The 21,842-nt window shown below is 40.6% G+C and overlaps 1 protein-coding gene across 1 annotated transcript in view; it reads right to left on the bottom strand.

Annotated features, from left to right (window-relative positions):
* The window catches only part of ADAM22 (ADAM metallopeptidase domain 22), a 2,281,988-nt gene that overhangs the window by 1,029,126 nt on the left and 1,231,020 nt on the right, over positions 1-21,842 (bottom strand). Inside the window, exon 11 of the mRNA XM_044066314.1 lies at positions 10,911-11,077. Within this exon, the coding sequence (XP_043922249.1) occupies positions 10,911-11,077 (167 nt within the window). The remainder of the gene's footprint in view (positions 1-10,910; positions 11,078-21,842) is intronic.

Raw genomic sequence — 21,842 nt, 5'->3', positions numbered from 1 at the left:
CTCCAGCAGAGAAAACAGCAGTCAGATTTACTAGTATGACTGCTGTAGTTCTTTATTGTATCATCCTCTCTGCCTTACTACTGCTCTGGGGATACCTCAGACTAAAGATGATGTGTATGTGTAAAATCTTCTGAACTCTTCGTTGGTAAATTGTAGACCACTGTCTGAAATGACAGACTCCGAAATTCATTAAACTTTTCAGCACTATAACCACAGCAACACTTGTAGCATCTTTTAGTTTAACCACCTCTAGAAACTTATGAGTACGAGTCAACAGAGACCAAATATTGGCCATTGCTGGAATAAAATAAATCTACTCCAGCCTTGTTTGGTGACCAGGGTAGAGAAATGATCCAGCTGGACAATGTTCAGACTCAGCCGAGGGTTTACAACCAAAAGTTACAAAATGACAATATAAATAAATGTTTAATCTTACAGTGGTATAACAGGTATTTACAATGAGCAAAAATAATGTAATGAGATGAAGCAGTACAGCACAGATAATTAAAATAGGTGTAAGAATATTGTGTGATACACCAGAGTTATTCCACAATAATTCTGGGATATCATACAAGAGCAATAATTCCTGAGGTTTTTATTATATAACTTTCAACAGTTTTGATAGTTTTACACTGTTCATTCTAACTGTTCTGATTCTGCCAATAGTATACACCTCTTCAGAGTTTTCTGCACATCAGTTAAACTTTCTCTTCATTATAAAGATAACCTTGGTGACTGTATGTGAGATGTCAGGGCTTTAACCCCCTAAGCCATGGAGATGGCAATACCTTCTTTAATTTTGATACCATTTACAGTGATTCTAAAAGTATACAAGAAAGGTCTCACTTTTCCATTGAAATCATAGGTTTGGGATCTAAAGTATACAACCTCACAAAACAGGAGGCAAATCCTCTCAATATATCACCCGGCATTAACACCATTTCACCTGAATCTGAGTGTCTAAGTCTTATCACCATTCTTAACGCTCCTTGCTGTCTCAGCTGCAAAGCCAGAGATTTGAATGCAACTGTTGAAACTTCTGAGTATTTTGGTTTTTCTGCCTTCTTGAACTGGTCATTCTTACAGTCTAACTATTGGATTATTTTCTCCTGCAGGAGAGGCATATAATTTGGATACCCTACACTTCTATACATTTGTACTTATTCTACATGTTTAAAAACTCTTCCAGAATCTCAAAATGTTTAGATAAATTATTTTGTATTGCAGTTCCTGTACAACCTTTTAGAAGAGTGGAAAGCTTTATGTTGAATTGGTACCACTGATCCCCTACAGTGGTAGAATCATCTTCTACCGGACACTCTTCATAGAATAAGTCTGCTCTGAAAAGGTCATCCTTACAAAAGAACAAGTTTAGTTTCCAATGTCTCTCTAAGATTTTCTGCATCAAACCGATTGTTAGACTGAAGCATGGTCCAACAAATGGGTAGAAGCACACTTCATCTGCTTAACTAAATTCTGTTGTTCCATCAAGATTACTATCTTATCATTTCTTCAGAATGAATGTAAAGGAACAAAATGTGCATTCTGCAGGGGGCAACTTAATGGATTCTGCAGAGGACAACTTAATGGAGTAATAAAAGTCAAGCTTTCTTGAATTTCTGAAATAATTTTTAAGAATTTTACCTAATATGGGGATATTCTTTCTCAGTGATCAGAATCCACCTCCTCTCTTTCACAAAACAGTATTCTAATCCTCTCCATAAAACATGATCCCTTTCTTGAAAGACCACAACTCATATGCCGTTTTAGCCACCTCAATCACTCTTGATCCCAGGGAAATATGTACGTCTAGAAAATGAATCAGTAGCCCTGACAGTAACCACTTAATCCCAATAAATCTCCCCTCTGGATCTGACAGCTGGGATATCATTTTATAAGGGGACCCCTTACTACGAGAAACCCCACAGAATCCATATTTAAGCAGCTTTCTATAGTCCTGGTCACTCAGAAACATCTCTTGTAGAAAATACTCTAAATCTCTTAACAACACTGGCTAAGCCATCAAAATTCGATAAAACAGCAATGTAAGCATAGTTTATCCAGTAAAACTGTCTTAACAGACTTTTGCTATATTGTATGTGACCTCCTTTCAAAAGCTCCTCCAAGATGGCCTTTAATACCTAGCAATACAGCCTTCATTGACTTACAGATCATTAGTAAGTGTTTACAGTAATATATAATTTAAGTACCCAAAGAAATCTATATATAGAAAGGCAGAAAATACTATGTTGGGATAGTCTCAATTACCCATGCAAGATGACACCACACAAAGCTTAGAATCATAGTAGTGATAATGTACCTACAACTGGCAGACAAAACAAACTACATGCACAATACATCAAAACATTCCCAAGCAGAACGTCACAGACCTGTACACAGATCACCATTAGGTACTGATGAAAGCAAGCAAAGTTGGTGCTCTCTCACCTGTTCATGGCACTTGTTTTGAGGCTGGTCACCCGCATCAAAAGTCTTCTTTAACTACTTTCATAATAAACATTCAAAAGTATAACATAACAAAAACTAACCCTTTTCATATAACATAAGCTCTAGATTAATATGTGAGCAGGTTATAGTGCAGCACTTATGTGACTCCCCTGAGCGTCCAATACTCTTCAGTCATACTCTAAGGCAGACCAAGCCTGTAGAATCTACAATATACTCAGCAAAAAAAAGCAGTCGATTAATAAACTGCAAAGAACCCATGACCATTACTACACTAGGAGCGATATAAACATTGGGAATAAACCAGACATTCTATATCGACCAAAAATAGATTCACTCATGCCTGAAAAGCCCCTGAAGCATCATATTCCTCAGTTGAGACCATTCCCACAAGTTCAGATATCAGTCTCTGTAATGAAAAGTCAGCAGCTCAGACTTTCACAACATGCCTTTTTCCTGCAGCACTTCTCATTAACTTTACCCCAGGAGTCAAACATATCTGGAAAAAGCATAACAATTAGCTAATTACCATGAGAAGGCTCAATTAAGAGGCTCTACATTAATCCATTCTAGACATTTACATTTTAGATTAAATCAAAAGTAGCCATCACAATGAACTAATACACTTAAAATGATCTGAACAATGACCTTTGCCTAAGCCCCAAAGTCTCGAGACTCACCTTCTGTCAGGCTGTCTTATGCGGCTAACAAATGCATTTCTGCACTGATTGCAAAAAACATTTGAATTTTGAAGAGGGGAAAGGGCTCCATACACTTAGACTTAGGGTTCCTAATGTGTCTCTTTTCTGTAGTACTGGCAAGTCCTTAGTCAGCAGAAGTGGTGCAGAAGACCAATTAACTTTCCCAAATGCATCTTCAGAAAAGTAAAAATTAAACATTCCTCCTGGCAACCAAACTTTCAGAACTACAGTGCACAGTAACAAAAATGTACATTTCCTCAAGTGGTACATTTGAACAGACTGTTCAAATGTAGCCCTTTTAGGTCTCATGTCTGGCACATCATCATTATCTGCACATACCATGGAGCCACTCACAAATAAAAGAGTTTCCTGGTGACCAAAGTGTTAAAAGTACTTTCCCTGCCACAGTAAATGTGGCAAATCTGACCAGTACTGGTCCTGAATGTTTAGATCTGAGATGGACAGGTAAAAACACTCAGTGTGCACGTTCTATAGTAAAATCTGTGTCCAATAACTTAGTCCACTCAGCTATTTTCCAAAGCATAAAGAAGCACCATTATCAGTTTCTACCTGTTCAGGAATACTATTAAATGTTATAATTTTGCTTGTATTTGGATCCTCTAAATCCAAGTTTGACCTCAACATACTCCAACTCTGTTTCAGCATGACTAAGCTTTTGCTTCAGCTTGGACACCTTGGACTACCCTTCAGCTGATTGGACCAAATAAAATATAATTGCTTCCGCATTACCATTGGAAACAATATGAGATATATATTCCAACAGAGAGTGATTCAACTTTTGAATCTCTAACATTAACTGGGTGAACTATTTGTCTACTCCCTAAATTTCTGTGTAAATGGAGGAGCAGTTATTGGACATCAGCTTGTTACCTTCTTGTCTCAGTATAGCTTAAGGTGGCATGCCGGCTGACAAATTTATAACCTTTCCAGTCTGTTTATTTCTTTATTTCTACACTGACAGTCATGAGCAGCTAACAACAAAGATGTACAACTAACCATAATATTTTGTTCTTGCCCTGAACTTTCTACAGTCAGATTTTTAAAAGCATAACTTGGCAGGGAAGGGACTGTTAAGCTAACTAACCTGCTCCATGGCAGCCATAAATGGAAGCCTATATTCTTAAGTTGTTTTACTAGTTTTGATGTAAAATCATTTCTCCACCAGACTGCAGTCTTGTTTAGCCAAGTTTTTTTTTTAGTGATGTGGCTCCTGATATTTGTCTAGGCCTTTATATGGTATTTTTGGCATACCTGTAGTACCTGTTCATGATGTAAAGGGTGCTGTGTAATACAGAAGTGTTGCGTAGCACTGCTGGAAAACTATGGCCATATTTCCGCTTTATTTTAATGATATGAGAGTGTTGTTGGAGAAATACAGAGAAGGTCAGAAGGAGTTGCATTGTGTCTCTGTGGACTTAGAGAAAGCATATGGCAGGGTGCCTACAGAGGAGTTGTGATATTGTATGAGGAAGTCGGGAGTGGCAGAGAAGTATGTACGAGTGGTACAGGATATGTACGAGGGTAGTGTGACATTGGTGAGGACTGCGGTGGGAGTGACAGATACGTTTAAGGCGGAGGTGAAATTACATCAAGGATCAGCTCTGAGCCCTTTCTTATTTGCAGTGGTGATGGACAGGTTGACAGATGAGATCAGACAGGAGGCCCCATGGACTATGATGTTTGCAGATGACATGGTGATATGTAGTGAGAGTAGGGACCAGGTTGAGGAGACCCTGGAGAGGTGGAGATATGCTTTAGAGAGGAGAGGAATGAAGGTCAGCAGGGCTAAAACAGAATATATGTGTGTAAATGAGAGGGAGGGTAGAGGAATGGTGAGGATGCAGGGAGTAGAGCTGGTAAAGGTGGATGAGTTTAAGTACTTGGGATCAACAGTTCAGAGTAATGGTGAGTGTGGAAGACAGGTGAAGAAGAGAGTACAGGCAGGGTGGAATGGGTGGAGAAGAGTGTCAGGAGTGATTTGTGACAGACGGGTACCAGTAAGAGTGAAAGGGAAGGTCTACAAGAGGGTAGTGAGACCAGCTATCTTATATGGGTTGGAGACGGTAGCATTGACAAAAAGGCAGGAGTCAGAGCTGGATGCGGCAGAGTTAAAGATGTTAAGATTTGCACTGGGTGTGACCAGGATGGACAGGATTAGGAATCAGTATATTAGAGGGTCAGCTCAGGTTGGACAGTTTGGAGACAAAGCAAGAGAGGCGAGTGTGCGTTGGTTTGGACATGTGCTGAGGAGGGATGCTGGGTATATTGGGAAAAGGATGTTAAGGATGGAGCTGCCAGATAAGAGGAAAAGAGGAAGGCCTAAGATAAGGTTTATGGATGTGGTGAGAGTGGACATGCCGGTGGTTGGTGTGACAGAGCAAGATGCAGAGGACAGGAAGAAATGGAAACAGATGATCCGCTGTGGCGACCCCTAATGGGAACAGCTGAAAGATGATGATGATAATGATGACTACTGCATAGCCTGTGCTTCAGGCTATAGTGAAATACACCGGTACAATACTGATGCATAGCTGACTCTTCATGTTTATACATGAGAGTTTGAACTTACCATGCAGAATTACAGTTAGACAACTAACAAAACATATACAGATGTAGAAAGTACTTTAATGTACTGTTAAGATGGAGTTTTAAGGTGAACTGCTCCTAGTACGGGGCTGAAAGTGCGTTATAATTAGGTAAATTGATTATCTTGAAAAACTTAAAGACAGGTTCGATTTTGTAGTGAGAGACAGTAGAACAGTTGTGTGATGGAAGAAGTACTGACACAAGGTGCAGACAGTTGGGATAAGTGTGTAAATAATATCAATTAAGCTATCTATCCTTAAGCTTTATGACCCTGTTGCACTTTTTATGTGTACCCAATGCTAAGTATACTTCCAGAGAACAACCTATGTACTTCTACTTTAAAGCAAGATGGAGGGTAACCCATCCTACAAGTGGTATATACCAGTTTCATTCTGTGCTCCTGTAACATTTTTCTGAAATGTCCACAATACAGACCACAGAAAGCCTGTAACTTGTTATTGTTTTACTGTTCCATGATGGAAATATTGGTATATAAAGGTCTTGCAGACTGCAGTAGAGTAAAAAAGATATGCATGTGGTTAGCAAGGGGAAATGGCAGTATGATGCACTGTTTTATTGTTGTTGCTGTTGTTAGTACAGGGACATGCTACTTAATTAGGAGCAGGCTCTCACTGTACATTAATTTACTGTCTTTGGACACTCTGTGAACAATGGGAGTTTTCTGTTTTCTAGGCCCATTTTCTATTACATAATATTTGACATAATGTGTTGGCATCTGTATGCATGCCAGTGACTTCGGTTTGGGAACAGACTCAGGCCACTGAGACAGTCAGCCAGAAGGGACAAGATAAAGCAGCTGATGGCCTGTTCTCCTCTTGCAAGGTCAGGGAAGGGAACACTGTCTGTGTGACCTCTTGTGGAGACCAGAAGTCTCAAAAGTCAATAACAGACTTAGGAGGATTGATGCAATGCTACTGGGTCCTTGCTCCCTGGTTCTCATGATTTTGCCACAAGTCTGACTTCTAAAGTAATCAGGAGGAGGCCTACTTGGCCAAAACATATGTGCAGGAATGCCGGTAAGCAGCACTAGGGATACCTGGAGGGATGGAGGAAGGGGTGTGCAGATCAGCTGAAGGGCCTCAGTATGTCAGGTGGAGAATGAGCGAGGGAATAAATAAGCAGGGTGTGCATAATCTTGACTTGGAAACTGCATGTAAAAAATAGTATTTTTAGTACACAGGCATATATAATACTTCTATGAGCTGTCCCTACAAATTAATCTTTCACTGAGATGCAGCAGCCTAGGAATTAACGTTACTTGAAGCCACAGACCCTTATATTAAGACAGATGAGCGGTATTGTAATACTGCACAAGCAAAGTCATATTTTTATTTTCTGGCCAGTAAAATGTTGCTTTTATGCTTTTAACTATAGAAAATTAAGGGCAGAAGTGAATACTGCAAGTAGCTTTTCAGGTGCTGTACACCTCTGTGAAGAAGGAACGGTCGGATTTATCTGCATAAACAGACTTGCCTGTCAACTGTTAAACCTATTTGTGTGGGGAAAGGTATGTCAACTGACTAGGAAAAAACACTGAATACTTTATAAAATGCTGCAGTTTAATCAAGTTGCACTGAAGAAAATGTGAATATACCCCAAAATACTTTTATTAGCTTAAAGTCATAACAAATTACAGTAAGCCAGCAAAAAGAAACAGTGTTAGTAATCCAGATGCCGTATAAGAAGCCGTTCCTGCTACTGCAATGGAATTGTAAAAGAAACATTACATTTATTATGCACAGGCTTTGTCACATTATAGGCCTGTCAATGCGTTTTGTGAACAAGACAAAAAGACTGGAAAACAAAATCACATCAGAATGGAAGCCCCCCAAAATGTGCATTTCAAGGTATAACAAATTAAACTATAATAAAATAATTAGCCTGGGATTCACTGACAAGTACTGTGTGCTTGTGCAGGACAAATTTTCTTGGTGATTTCTTAACAAACAGCCACATCCATTCATCTACTCATTCACAACTGTTTTTTCCCATTTTTGCACATGGGGTCAGGGTGTCACTTCACCTGTGAAAATGATCCATACCTCTCAACCTCTCAGAGTAAGAAATCTGGACAAGGCCTACAATAATGGGAGGACAAAGCCCCATAAATAAGGACAGATTTTAAAAATTGCTCTTATATAAACTTAGAAAGTTGCTAGAATAGCAGGATTTAATAGCAGGACTTATGCTAACATGCATTTTGGGAAGGATATGAAGTCTGCAACCCAAATATATGTCATTATTTATTGACTTCAATCCTCACAAATTTGCCAGAAAATCACAAATTTTATGATGAACAGCATACCTCTCAACTTTACAGATTTTTGCACAATTTGGCCTCATATTTTGGTCTGTTTTTTATAAAGTTGTGGTTTCCTGGCAAATAAGTGGTAAATCATTAATGACTGCAGTTACAAAATAATGACATTGGGTTTCAGACTGTATATCCTTAAGAAAATTAATGCTAATGCAAAACTTGTTATTCTATCAACTTTCTAAGTTTGTAAGAGCAATACTTAAAAACTGTCCCTATTTTTGGACTTTTGTCCCACTTTTATTTATGGCTTTGTCCAGATTTCTTGCTCTGAGAGGTTGAGGGGTATGATGAACAGACTAAAAATATGAAGCACAAATATGGACATTCTGCGAAAATCTGGTCAGTTGAGAGGTATGCAATCATCTAGAGCCTATGTTCAGCTAGCCCTGCAACTGTTTTCCATACCACACACGCACTCACACTCACACCTATGGCCAATTTCAAGAGTCTAGTTCACCTCCTTTCTTTCTTTGAAATGTGGTAGGAAAATGGAGCACCCAGAGAAAACCCACACGAACACAGGGAGGACATGCAGTCTCCACACAGAAAGTATCCCAGCTGAGAAAGGGACAATGTGTGTGCTAGCCACATAGCTAATACACTATATATTGGTCATTTAATAATGCCAACAGTCCAAAAAAAATGGCAGAATGACTTAAGGGAAGCAAAGTGTTGACAGAAGAAGCAGCATTAGGCTGCTTGATAGCTGGTACGATGCTACCAAAGGGCATGTGACCAAAGTGACATATGACACAAGAATGCAGGCTAGCACAGCTGAGCCAATGAATGCTTATACATGCAATGTAGCACCACACAGCAGAGTCTTGCACTAATCCGGCACAAGAAGGGCAGCATGGCAGCCATGAGATAGACCAAACAGCTTGCCTTCCTCACTTATGATTGAGGACTACTTTAGACAGTGGCCTTCATCATGATCTGCATGGTACACCCCATCAGAGTGAATGTTCCTGGTCCAGTAGTTCTACCTGTTCCCTGCCATGGACCACATCAAGGCCCAGCACTACAAGCCAATGCAGTCAACAACACCAATGATCATGTCATGGCAGCTTGATCTCCCATGAGCCTACCCCATGCCATAATGTGGTAGTCAACTGTTACGGTGTTCACCCAGTTTGCACAAGGGATAATGACTGCAGCTGTGGGCACAGTTATATGTGATACACAACATAGCCAGTCAATCCATATTGCCCTGCATTGTATGGTTATGAAACTATATGCATAATTTTATTCTGTGTTGTCGTGTACAGTTGTGGACCATACTCCACCTCTTTGGCAGTGCTGCACGATATTTCTCCTACTTCTCCCAAAGCTGTGGTACAGCAGCTGCATGTCCACACACTCCCAACTCTCCATCATGTCCCTCTGCTGCTGGCACAACTGGTATAAAAGGTTCTGTGAAGATGTGCACCTGTTGCTCCACTTATTTTCATAATGCCATATTGTGCAGCACTGCACATGCACTACAGAAGTGTGGTCTGGATTGCAGTGACCCTCCTGATGCATTTAAGCAATGAAATGTCCCCCTTGAATAGGATGAATACCAGCTCTACTATAATATACATTTTGGTATGTGCTGCATCATAGGTGCTAACCTGTATGGTATGGGCATTGTGGATGGAAATCATCAACCTAAGCCTTAAGGCATATCTGACTTCATCTGCAACATACAACAAATAACATACTATATGTGTCCTGGCATATCTGGCTTCACCTGCAACATACAACAAACAACATACTATATGTGTCCTGCTTCCTGATTACATAATATCTGCATGTATAGACCTGTCCAGCTAGCCTGTGTATGCACCTACCAACTAGAATCCCTTGTGGGAAATTCCCTTATAAAAACATTTAATATAGGTCAGACATGTGCCATATGTGGGAATAATGGGAACTGCCCGGCGGTATACAGACACATTATAACTATTTCTCTGGGCATTGCAGACCCCTTGGCAGTTCAGCCTTGATGACAATAATGTGTGTACAATCAAATGCTCCCAAGTCTTCAAGAAAATGGGAAATGTAATAGCCCTTATCGTGTCTCCTCTGTTATCCTGGGAACCAAATACGTTTCTCCACATGCTGCAAAACAGCATGCTGCAGTACAGAAATGGGTTCAGGATTTGTGAGGCTGATGCTTGCAATATTCCTAATGTCTCCCCAGTAGGCCACTGAATGGTCTCTTCAGCTAAAATGGTTAAGGATACACATATCTTAGCACATGGTGCATCATGCCCATTTTATACATTTTCAAACTGTTCCACCATTTTAGATGTTGCCATTTCAATATATCATCTTGCCAATCTGCTTGTCATTCCTCATTTTATATGATTATGCACACATTAGCATATGTTACATAGGTTCATAGGTAGGTACTAGGCTATCTGCCAGAAGGCATTTATAAGCCTAGGCGGAATGTGTTGGCTTTCGCCACCCCCTTAGATTAGTTCCCTGTGCCTCTGTCCAGCACAGCCATTGAAGTGATCCCTATTTTGCACCCTGTGTAGACCTACTACCTGTGTTTTAGAATTGCCCACACCCTACACTTGGCCGGTGCCCAAGCTAATCTCTGTGATAAACATTTACAAATCTTGGCGTTAGAAATATATTAATTCCCCTTTAAAAAAACTGTTAAAACAAAATTATGAAAAAAGCTGGCCAACAGAAATGCAACTATGAATTGCCAATCTTCAGACTTTTTTACCATTACTTTATATGATCAGCTATTAAGGAAAAACAATATATGTAAGGAAATTAAAAATAAAACTGATACTTACGAAAAGAGGTGAACAGCATCATTCTTTTCTTTAATAAAATCTCTTCTGTACTTCATAAATTCCCGAAGAGTCACAAGAGGGTTTTCAGATATACTAAACTTGTTGTCAGTAGCCCATGTTTCCATGGCAACAAGCACAATTCTTGTATTGAGCTGTTTTTTGTAGATCTGATAAGAAATGCAAGAATTGGAGACAAAAAAGACAATGAAACGTAACTCATTCAGAAGGAAATTAGATTAGAAAGTGCACATCTAATGCTAAATCATTCTAAAGGTACAAAATTACTTGAAACTTTTACATTTGGGAATTAATTTGGGATGCTCAAGCAAATGAAGGGTGTGTGTGTGTGTGTGTGTGTGTGTGTGTGTGTGTGTGTGTGTGTGTGTGTGTGTGTGTGTGTGTGTGTGTGTGTGTGTGCCTGTGAATGAGTATGCGTTTCTGTAAGTAAAGTTTAAAGATTTAAAATTAGCATCAAGCTGCCTTGAACATGGGCAGTATGTGTCTATGGTAGAAAAACACAAGTAAGACTTGGTCAGTTATTTCTAAAATGTGTAGTGTTTCTTCACTTGTTCTCATCAGAATGTTTTCTGATTGGTCAGATATGATGGTTTTGTCATTTGTCCTCCTTTGAATACCTACTGACTGCCCCTAGTCGATAGATGTACCGCATGTTGTCCAGTCATTTCTTAATAGAAAAACACATGGCAAGGATACAATCTCCAACAGTGGCAGAGCTAGATAAAATTGTTGCTGTTCATTTGCTGAACCCTGTTATGGGAGAGATGACTGGAGTCAGGAGGTGGAAGTGAGTGGTCAAAAGCTACTTTGATGATCTTGTGAGGACAGTGGTGATTAGACCTCAATATAGTGCAATACCCATTAGAGGACGGCAGCAACTGTATCCAGTAACATGCAGTCACAGGAATGCATGGTTGTGTGCACCTGCTGTCAGTTTTATAGTCTCCGCTTTAGCAGTACATGTGTTACCACCACCTACAAAGGGTAGGAGAGCCAGGTTATAAGTCATCTACCCAATGTGTCAGGATGAATTATGATGTCTGCCCCTTGCCCTCCTCAACTTCTGCAAAAGACTGATGGGGTGGAAGAACAAAAACTCCTGTCACTCTACATGGAAGATTGACAGCTGGGAAATGAAAGAAAAAGATCTGTTTAAAAAAAAAAAAAAACAGAAATGATAAGCTGCATGAAACAAAACATCAATAGAAGAATTTGCAAGTGGACAGAGGTAGGAATAGAAAGCCATAGTACGAGCACCATCCAATTCCTCAACAGAGCAAAGCAACTTCCTTTTCACCAACAGCCACTGCATGTTTGTAGAAATAAACCTGGAGAAAAGTGAGCTCTGCAGTGATTCATCAGGTAGAAGAATGAGAAGGTGGGCATGGAAATGAAATGTTCTAAAAGCTTTTAACCTTACACTTTAAAACTCAACATATACAGCTGCAACCTAGAAACACAGTGAAAGAGCAGGAGGTAAAAACAGTGAACAAAAATGCTTGTGAAAAAAAAGCTGACATAACTTAGAGATACACAGCACATTTTTTTTTTTTACTTTCCATCACACCAACATTTTGGGCTTCAGTTCCCCACCACCTAATGAACCTATTCATTCCTGTTAGGTGTGAATCCCAAGCCTATTTGTTCCCTCACAAGGATACCAGCTCTCCAGCCCATATGTTTATCAACCCATCTGTTCTCCAAGGATACATCAGATGTCTGACTGAGATCACACTTTTGTGATTGTGTATAAAAATAATCCCCAAACACACAACTCCTTCCCTACAGGCAGCTGTGATTTCCTGCTGTTGCTGCCTAGACAGCACATGCTAACCCCCTATCCATTACCAATACAGCGCAGTACTGAATGTGCTGAGTCATGCTTACTCATATAACTGCAGCCGCACATATCCCACTCCTGTAGGTTTGAGCTGCACTGAGCTGGACAATCTACTTCCCTGCAATGTAGATGAGGCAGTGCTGACCACTTACTCACATCTTTCCCAGCCTGTCCCCTCTAGAACCAGTACCACTAAATGAACACTTGTTGTCTGGGTCCTAGTCAGACATGCATTCCTCTATGTCACATAGCCAGACAAGCAGGAAAATTCCTTTTATACACTGCTGATCACTGCAGTGACAAAGTCTTCTCTAGACTATTAAACTCATATAAAAGAGTCAGCAGAAGTAAAAGGCTAGGAGCGAAGCAGATAAGTCAATAAACTTTTCAAAAGTTCTGTAATAATCCAAGAGATTTCTGTAACAATCAACAAGAGAGATCTGAGGAAGCTGCACACAGCGAAAGCGCTTATCTCATGAAATAAAGATTCGTTCTGATTTTAATACATTTATTTCGTGATTTTTGGAACATATTTTTGAGAATATTAACTGAAGATTCTTGGATTATTACAGAACTTTTGAAAAGTTTGACTTATCTGCTTCGCTCCTAGCCTTTTACTTCTGCTGATTATTTTATTTTTTCATTTTGGTAAGGAGCGTTTACCTGATTTGGTAGTGGTTCACTCATTGCGCTCATATAAAAGAGTATTGTTTAGTTCTCTTGCAGTGGGCAACTGTGGGGATTTTCTTCTCTGACAGCACAAGTCTTGTGTAATTCTAGAAAATTCTCTCTGCACCTCCAACCAATCAATATGTCATGACATCACATACCAAATTAGGAGGAAACATATGACCTCCACACTCCACAGTTCAACCTAGATGCACTGAGTATAAACAACCAGAAAACAGAAATAAATAAGAAAATAAGCCTGTCTGTCTTACTAGAAAATACATCTTCAGTTGCTCAGTGGAGACGGATTTCAAACACAGAGGGACAGTGTTTGATAATAAAGAGCCATCAGATAGGGTCTTCAAACAGCTTAACTGATATGGTGAATACATGTCTGTGATCTCTATATGCATACACACACACACACACACACATATATACATATATATATATATATATATATATATATATATATATATATATATATAAAGATAATTAATATAGGTATCTGTATCTATCTATCTCTCTATTTATATCGAGCTACATGTATCTATATATAGATTAGATATGCATATAGATATCAATATCTATATACCTATTTATACAGGTACTTCTATATATAATACATATAAATATATATGCATATGTAAATACATATATATTCATACATACATACATACACTCAGACACATATAGGTTCATAGGTTGGTACTAGGCTATCAGCCCTAGGGCCTATACAAGCCTAGCCATAACAATTCCCTGGCTATTTCTTCCCACACTATTTACTTCCCTGGACCCCTGTCTAGCAGGGCAACTGACATGATCCCCGGGGTGAATTTCCTTTCTCCCATCCAATCATCAAGGTTCCTTTTGAAGAGGGCCAGAGAGGCACTCTGCTTGACATGTATGGGCAATCTATTCCAGAGTCTGGGGAGTCTCTGGGTCAGGAACTTATCCCTCCAGCATGTTTTGTTTATTGTGATGACAAGGTTTAGATCCCTGGAGCGTGTGGCTCTGAGTGATTGGGATTTCTTTAAGTGTAGCATGTCCAACAGCTCTGGGTTTGACATGGCCTTGTATGTTAAGCAGAGATCGCCTCTGAGTAGACAATATGCAACAGAGTATAGCTGGAGTTTTTTAAGGTGGTCAGCATAGGGCATCTGCTTTAGGCCTGTGATTCTTTTAGTGATGTATTTTTGCGGCCTTTCCAGTTGTTGCAGATGTCTTGAGAGGTACATACCAAACGGGGCGTTGTATTCTATAATGGGTCTAATGAGGGATGAGTACAGTGGGACAATGACCTCCTTTTTTCTGAATGAAAAGCCCTTACTGATGAGGTGTGCCACATAGAAGGATTTCCTGACTGTTGTGGCGATGTGGTTATTGAAGGTGAGACCACTGTCCACCTGTGTCCCTAGGTCTCTTATCACACTTTCGGTGTTTAGTGTACTGCCACCTATATGGTAATTCACGGATACATGTTTTTTCCAAAGGGGAAAACTATACATTTCTTGGCATTGAGCTTGAGCCCATGGCTCTGGCACCAAGCATCTGTTTCTGTAAGGCCCTTTTGTAGAGTATCCACATCATTTGGGGATTCAATAATGGCTCCCAGTTTGCAGTCATCTGCAACTTTGTTAGCCAGAGTCCCTTAGTGTTGGCCTGTACTTCAGAGAAGTAGATGCCAAACAAGAGCGGTCCCAGGACTGAACCCTGAGGTACTCCACTTGTCATTTGTCTGGAGCTGGATTTGGAGTCGGCTACTTTTACAGTGTGGGTTCTTTCAGTAAGCCAGATAGCAACCCATTGGGTGACGTAGGGATTAATGCCCAGTTTGGTAAGTTTATCTATGATTCCAGAGTGGGGGATGGTGTCAAAGGCCTTGGCAAGGTCTAGATAGGCTGTGTGGACCACCTTACCCTTGCCCATGGCTCTGGAGACTGATTCAAAGAAGTCAATCAGGTTCAGAAGACAAGATAGGCCCTTCACGAACCCAAACTGGGTGGGGTCCAGTGTTTGAAGGTTGCCAATGTCTTTGTGTATAAGTTCCATGATAATACGCTCCATGGCCTTGCAGAAAAGGCTTGTCAGACTGATGGGAGGGTAGTTTCCGGGATCCAAGGTGGATCCCCCCTTGTGGAGTGGGATAACTGTAGCTGTGCACCATTCAGTGGGCACGAAACCTGAGGTGAGGCTATGATTAAACATGACACTTAGGTGAGGTGCCAGTTCATTTTGTAGTTCATGTAGTACACATCCCGGGATGTCATCTGGTCCCATGGATGCTGTATTCTTAGCTTTGGAGAGTGCGTTTTTTTACCTGTGTGGCCATTATTACCGGAATTTGGCAATCTTCCGGTATTGAGATGGGCCATTTATGGGTGAGAGGGGGGTGAAGTTGGCACTGAATCGATCTGCCAGGATATTGGCAATATCCTTGGGATCAGTATATTTAATGCCATTATGTTTTAGCTCAGAGCAAATCTGAGCATTGCCATTTAGATTCTTGACATAGTTATAGAATGCCTTGTGGTTGTCTTTGGAATCTTTGGCAATTTTATTTTCGTAACTAGCTTTGGAGGATTTTATGAGGGATCTCAGTTTCTTACTGAGGCTTGTAAGAGAGTTTTTTGTATCCTGGGATTTTCCTCTTTTCTGCAACAGTTTCTTCCTTTTGTTGTAAAGTTTGTTTATGGCAGGGGACTACCAGATTGGCTTCCTTTTTTTGGATGAGAGCACCTTGGTTCTATTTGGGATGGCACGATTCATGCATGAGTGGATGTGCTCGTACAGTGCCTTAGTGTAGGCTTCAGCAGTTGAACTTTCAGTTCCCATCTGCATGGGTGTCATGAAGTTTGTCACTTCTGACTTGAGTAGTATGAAGTTAGCTTTGGAGAAGTTTTTTATGGAGGTTTCCTTACTGGGGATTGGGGGTGGGATCTGGATGTTAAAGGGTGATTAGCTTATGGTCAGACCTGACTAACGAGGGGATGACCATAGGTGTGGAGCATCGATTTCCCATGTTGGTAATGACACGAGGGTCTACTTTTACTCACCAAAATAACAATTATTCAAATCGCAAACAGCTGACTCCACTTCAGCGAGCTTTCATTCAACAGAAAATACGGGCTATCGAACTTCGTTTCCTGGGAAACTAACTACGTGGTCACCAGAGGAAAAAAAGTGAATGGAAACAAATTAAACCCTCCCAAGTGGGGGGCTTCGAGCTCCACACCACCTCTAACTTTATATACTAAATCTGAGATCACACTACACTGGGGGAAAACGTCAAAGTTCACCCTGGTGACCAAGTGGTTCATTCCCCAGTGAAAGGGGTTCAGTAGTCTGTGCTTTCGGTTGAATGGAAGTTTGCTGAAGTGAGTCGGCTGTTTGTGATTCGAACAAGTGTTATTTTGGTGAGTAAAAGTAGACCCAAACATGCATATGTACATTTCATTTCACTGAACTGCATTTCACTGAAATACAAACGATTATATACACATTTCACTGAAGGCTTATTTGGTTGAATCACAGTTCAAAGAAAACTACATGAGACTATAGAAAATCACTGCTGGTGTGGTTCTGTATCATGGAAATTACAAGACAAATTAGTGTAGAACAGAATCTGTTATTCCTCCACCTTGAGAAGATTTTGTTTGTGCACCAGCAGTGATTTAATGTTTGAGGAGTTTTCTCCTTTCTCCATGTTTGTGAGTGCTGAGTTGGTATACTTATGAAAAGGAGGTATAGGGCAGCAAAGTAAGAAAAAAAGCTTACTGTCTATGAAATTTTCTATGAAATGTGATTCGGTGATTTGCATTTGCTATGAAATATGTTTTCCATAATTTCTGTCAATGGTTTCTTGTCAATTGAATAAGTATTTCAATGAAACAGAATACACCAACAAATTTAAATATTTAAATACATCTATATATCTATCTATCTATAAATGGATCTAATGAATATTGCATTGACTTACATATCAAGGACACAAATGATCTCAAAAAATCGACAGAAAAGTGTGCATACTCCTGGACATAATACTGGAACAGGCAAACTAAAAACCTCATTCTTGCAGGGGGAACACACCATCCTGCACCCCCTGTGGGATCACACAAAAGTGGGAGAAAGACACAATCCATTCCCCACTATACAAGCAATCTCTCACCAGCATGTCAGTCAGCTGTTTTGTCAATCATTTGTGGTCAGCAAAACAGAGATCAACAAAGTATTTTTTCAACATATATTGACATATAAAGATATAGCTAGAGAGACAGATAGGATTGTGGGATCATAGGAGGTTACTAGGCTAATGGCCCCAGGGCCCTTACAAGCCTAGCCAAGTTCAACCTATACTCCCAAGGGTGCCTGGTTCCAGCAGACAGTAAAATCAGCACCTATTACTACTGTTCAAGAAGGACATAGGTGGTCCCCACCCCCCCCGGGGTGAATTTCCATATACCCATCCAATCATTAAAATTACACTTAAATAGAGCCAAAAAGGGGCTTTGTTTAACATGAATGAGAAGCTTGTTCCAAAGGTGGGGCAACCTCTCTGAGACAAATCTCTTTCCAGCAAGTTCTGTTGGTGTCATACCAGGTTAAGGTACTTTGAGTAAGTGACCCGTGTGCCATTTGACTTGCGAATGTGCAGCAGTCCAGTAAAGCTGGGTCAGAGATTGCTCTATATGCAAGGCACAGGTCACTTCTGAACAGCCTGTATGACACAGGGTAAAGTGACAATGATTTCAGTTTGTCCGCATAAAACAGATCTTGAATACCCTGAATTTTCTTTGTAAGGAACCTTTGTGGTCTCTCCAGTTGCTGCAGATGCTTGGAAAGGAGCATACCAAAGGGAGCATTGTACTCTACTATTGGCCTGATGAGGGAAGAGTACAGGGAGGTTATAACCTTTTTTTTCCTATAGGCAATGCCCTTACTTATGAGATGAGCAATATAAAAAGCTCTTCTTACCAGTGCAGAGACATGGTGATTGAAGTTAAGGTTGCTGTCGACTTGTGTGCCCAGACCTCTCACCACTGACTGTTTGCTTAGGGTATTGCTATTGATGTGATAGTTTGCAGGAACATCACCCTTGCAGAAGGGGATGATAATGCATTTTTTGCATTAAGTTTAAGACCATGACTTTGGCACCAGTCATTAGTCTGCATAAATCCTTCTTGCAGGATGTTGGCATCGCTAGGAGTTTCAATGATCAGGCACAGTTTGCAGTCATCTATGAACTTTGTGAGCCACAGTCCTTTGGTTAGAGCATGTACTTCTGAGAAGTAGATTCCGAACTTTAAGGGTCCTAGAACCAATCCCTATGCAACACCACTGGTTACAAGTCTGCTGGAGGAGGTGGAGTCCCTTGTATTGACCGTATGAGTTCTATCAGTGAGCCAGTTTGCAACCCACCTGACAGTATATGGGTTGATATCCAACTGGGTGTTTATCAATGATGTCTGAGTGGGAGATTGTGTCAAAGACCTTGGGTAAGTCTAGCTAGGCCGTATGTACAGATTTGCCTTGGTCTAGGGCTTTGGTGACTGTCTCAAAGAAGTCCACCAAGTTTAACAGACATGATCTCCTCTTGACAAAGCCAAACTGGGTGGGGTCAAGCATTTGAAGATTTATGATATGTTTTTAATAAGGTCTGTGATGATTCGTTCCATGGCCTTGCAGATAAGGCTGGTCAGGCTAATGGGTCTATAGTTCCTGGGGTCCGTGGATGGCACCCCCTTTGTTTTAAGGGATAATGGTAGTTGTTTTCCATTCTGCTGGGACAAAGCCAGTGCTTAGGCTGTGATTAAAAAGCATACCCAATGGTGATGCTAACTCCTGTTTTAACCCATGTAGAACACAGCCCGGGATGTTGCGTGGTCCCACATAGGCTGTGTTTTTGGCCTTGTAGAGGGCATTTAAGACCTCCTTTTCATAGATACTAAGTGGGAGACAGGTGTTAGGTATGCTTGGGGTATATGTGGCGGGGACAGGAGAGATAAGTTTTCACCGAATGACCCCAGGGCCCTTACAAGCCTAGCTAAGTTCAACCCATGTTTCCAAGGGTGTTTGGCTCAAGCAAACACTAAAATCAGCACCTACCGCCCCTGTCCAAGAGGGACGCATGTGGAAGCTCAAGGGTGACTTTCTGGTTACCTATCCAATTGTCCAAACTGCGCTTAAATAGGGCCAATGCGGGGCTTTGTTTAACATGAATAAGAAGCTTGTCACAAAGGTGGTGCAACCTCTGTGTGACAAGTCTGTCTCTCCAGCAACGTTCTGTTGATGTTAGTATTGTCTTGCTCTATTATTTATTATTAAATATATTTAAACCTTTCATTGTGGCTGATCTGTGTACAGATATTTACGTTTTGTGAGTACTCACATATTTATTTGCTGACACTGCATGGGCCACTCCTAACAGACTTGCTCTTGGTCAAACTACTGTCTGCATTAATATTAATATCACTCAGTATATTGGGTACCCTTGAAAGAGCCTTAAGGAAGCTGGCAGGAGTGAGTGGTGGCAGTGAAAACTACCTTATAGTCTGGGCAGAAGGGGGAATAGCTAGTAAACCTCTGCCAGCCTTTGCAGGTGTGTGTGTGTGTGTGTGTGTGTGTGTGTGTGTGTGTGTGTGTGTGTGTGTGTGTGTGTGTGTGTGTGTAAATCAAACTTCAAAGAGTGTGTGTGTGTTAGATACTTGGGCAGGGATACGGAGCACTGGTTGGACCAAGAGGGTGCTGGAGATCATGGCTTGGTCACTCAGCTGAGATCTCAACTCTATAGCAGTGCCAGTGGGAAGTCTTATTGGGGATATGGAGGAAGAGTGAGAAACCAGCCCCGGAATGACTGTGGTCTCTGTCTGCTCTTACAGGAAACTGCACCTGATGCAGAAAGCTGCATCTGGAAATCGTGTGTGTGTGTGTGTGTGTGTGTGTGTGTGTGTGTGTGTGTGTGTGTGTGTGTGTGTGTGTGTGTGTGTGTGTGTGTGTGTGTGTGTGTGTGTGTGTGTGTGTGTGTGTGTGTACCTGTTATACTCCCAGTGAACGTCCCACCACAGGTTTCAGTGGTGAGGATTGAGGCTCCTTGATTACTGGTCCAGTGGAGGGTCATCACAGTTTCTCTTACTAGAAGAGTTTTAGTTGTGACAGCCACAGTTAATGATCTGAAACTGATACATCCAGACAAATCCAGGCATTGAGAGTTTTCATGTTAATCAAAAATACTGCAAATAGAATGTACTAAGTAACATAACTCTAACGCATGTTGAATATAATGTTATGACTACTGTATGAACATGTTCAGACACTCACTGCTAGAAGTGCAGGGAAGACCTTTTTTGTTTAATCTGATGGCTTCTCTTATTCATAGGTTCATAGGTTAGTACTAGGCTAACTGCCCTTGTGAGCCATTGTAAGCCTAGCCAATTATATCTTGTAAGACTCAAACCCTGCACCTTGTGTTTGTAAGGCAAACACCTTAACCATTAGGCCACCCTCCCAACCCTGTTCCCAGCATATCCTGTGATTACTGCTAAGACAAGCACAAACTACCTTTTGACAATAACTCCTTGCCACCACATCAGCTTCCGACATCTTGAGCATGGTCCATTTAGACCCTGCATACGTGATCTCATCATTTATATGTCAGATATTCTTGCAGAGGTGGGAACTGAACTCAATCCATAGAGAGGCATTAACCAGGCATTCTCAGGACATTCTCAAAACACATGTGGATATCTTGCACTGAATGCATTTGAACACAGTGCTTGTTATTTATGGAAAGTCCAAGATTAACACACAAGTGAAAAATATCACTGCTAGAGTTCATATCAGGTAGGGTATTCTCACAATCATACCCCCTCATGGTATCATCACTCCACGTTATGAAGTCTCCCAGTGGAGTTACAGATTCAGCAGTAGGTACTCTATCAAGCACAATATGCACAGTCCGTAAGATGGCCGAACATTCCACATAACTGCTAGGAGCATGTGAACAAACAACAGAGGGAGTGTCCTTTTCTACGTATCATACTATCGCTGAGGTGACCATCTCATCTATTGGCACAAACTCTAAGTGGGTGAAATATGGCTTAGAGCTTGTAACTTTCCCCATGCCTATCTGGTATTTATTTATGTATGGATTTATTTAATTAATTAATTAATTAATTATCGGCTGCTTCATTGACTGATTTGTTAACCAGGGTAGAATGCTGATTTCAACAGATTATTCTCAGATTCAGTCTAGTGTTGCAAACAAAATATAATCATGTATCACAATGCAACAACGAGAACTAAAGATCAGACTAACATGAGATAGCAAGTACATATCATATTATAACAAGTAGGACAAGGAGGATAAAGAAAGAAGTACCAGTATATACATAATAAAGTTTATCATA

Source organism: Protopterus annectens, chromosome 3.part1 (assembly GCF_019279795.1).
Source record: "Protopterus annectens isolate FY-2018-M chromosome 3.part1, PAN1.0, whole genome shotgun sequence".
NCBI classification, from domain to species: Eukaryota; Metazoa; Chordata; order Ceratodontiformes; family Protopteridae; genus Protopterus; species Protopterus annectens.
Note: the sequence above shows the minus strand (reverse complement) of the source record. Positions and strands in the feature narration are given on the sequence as shown.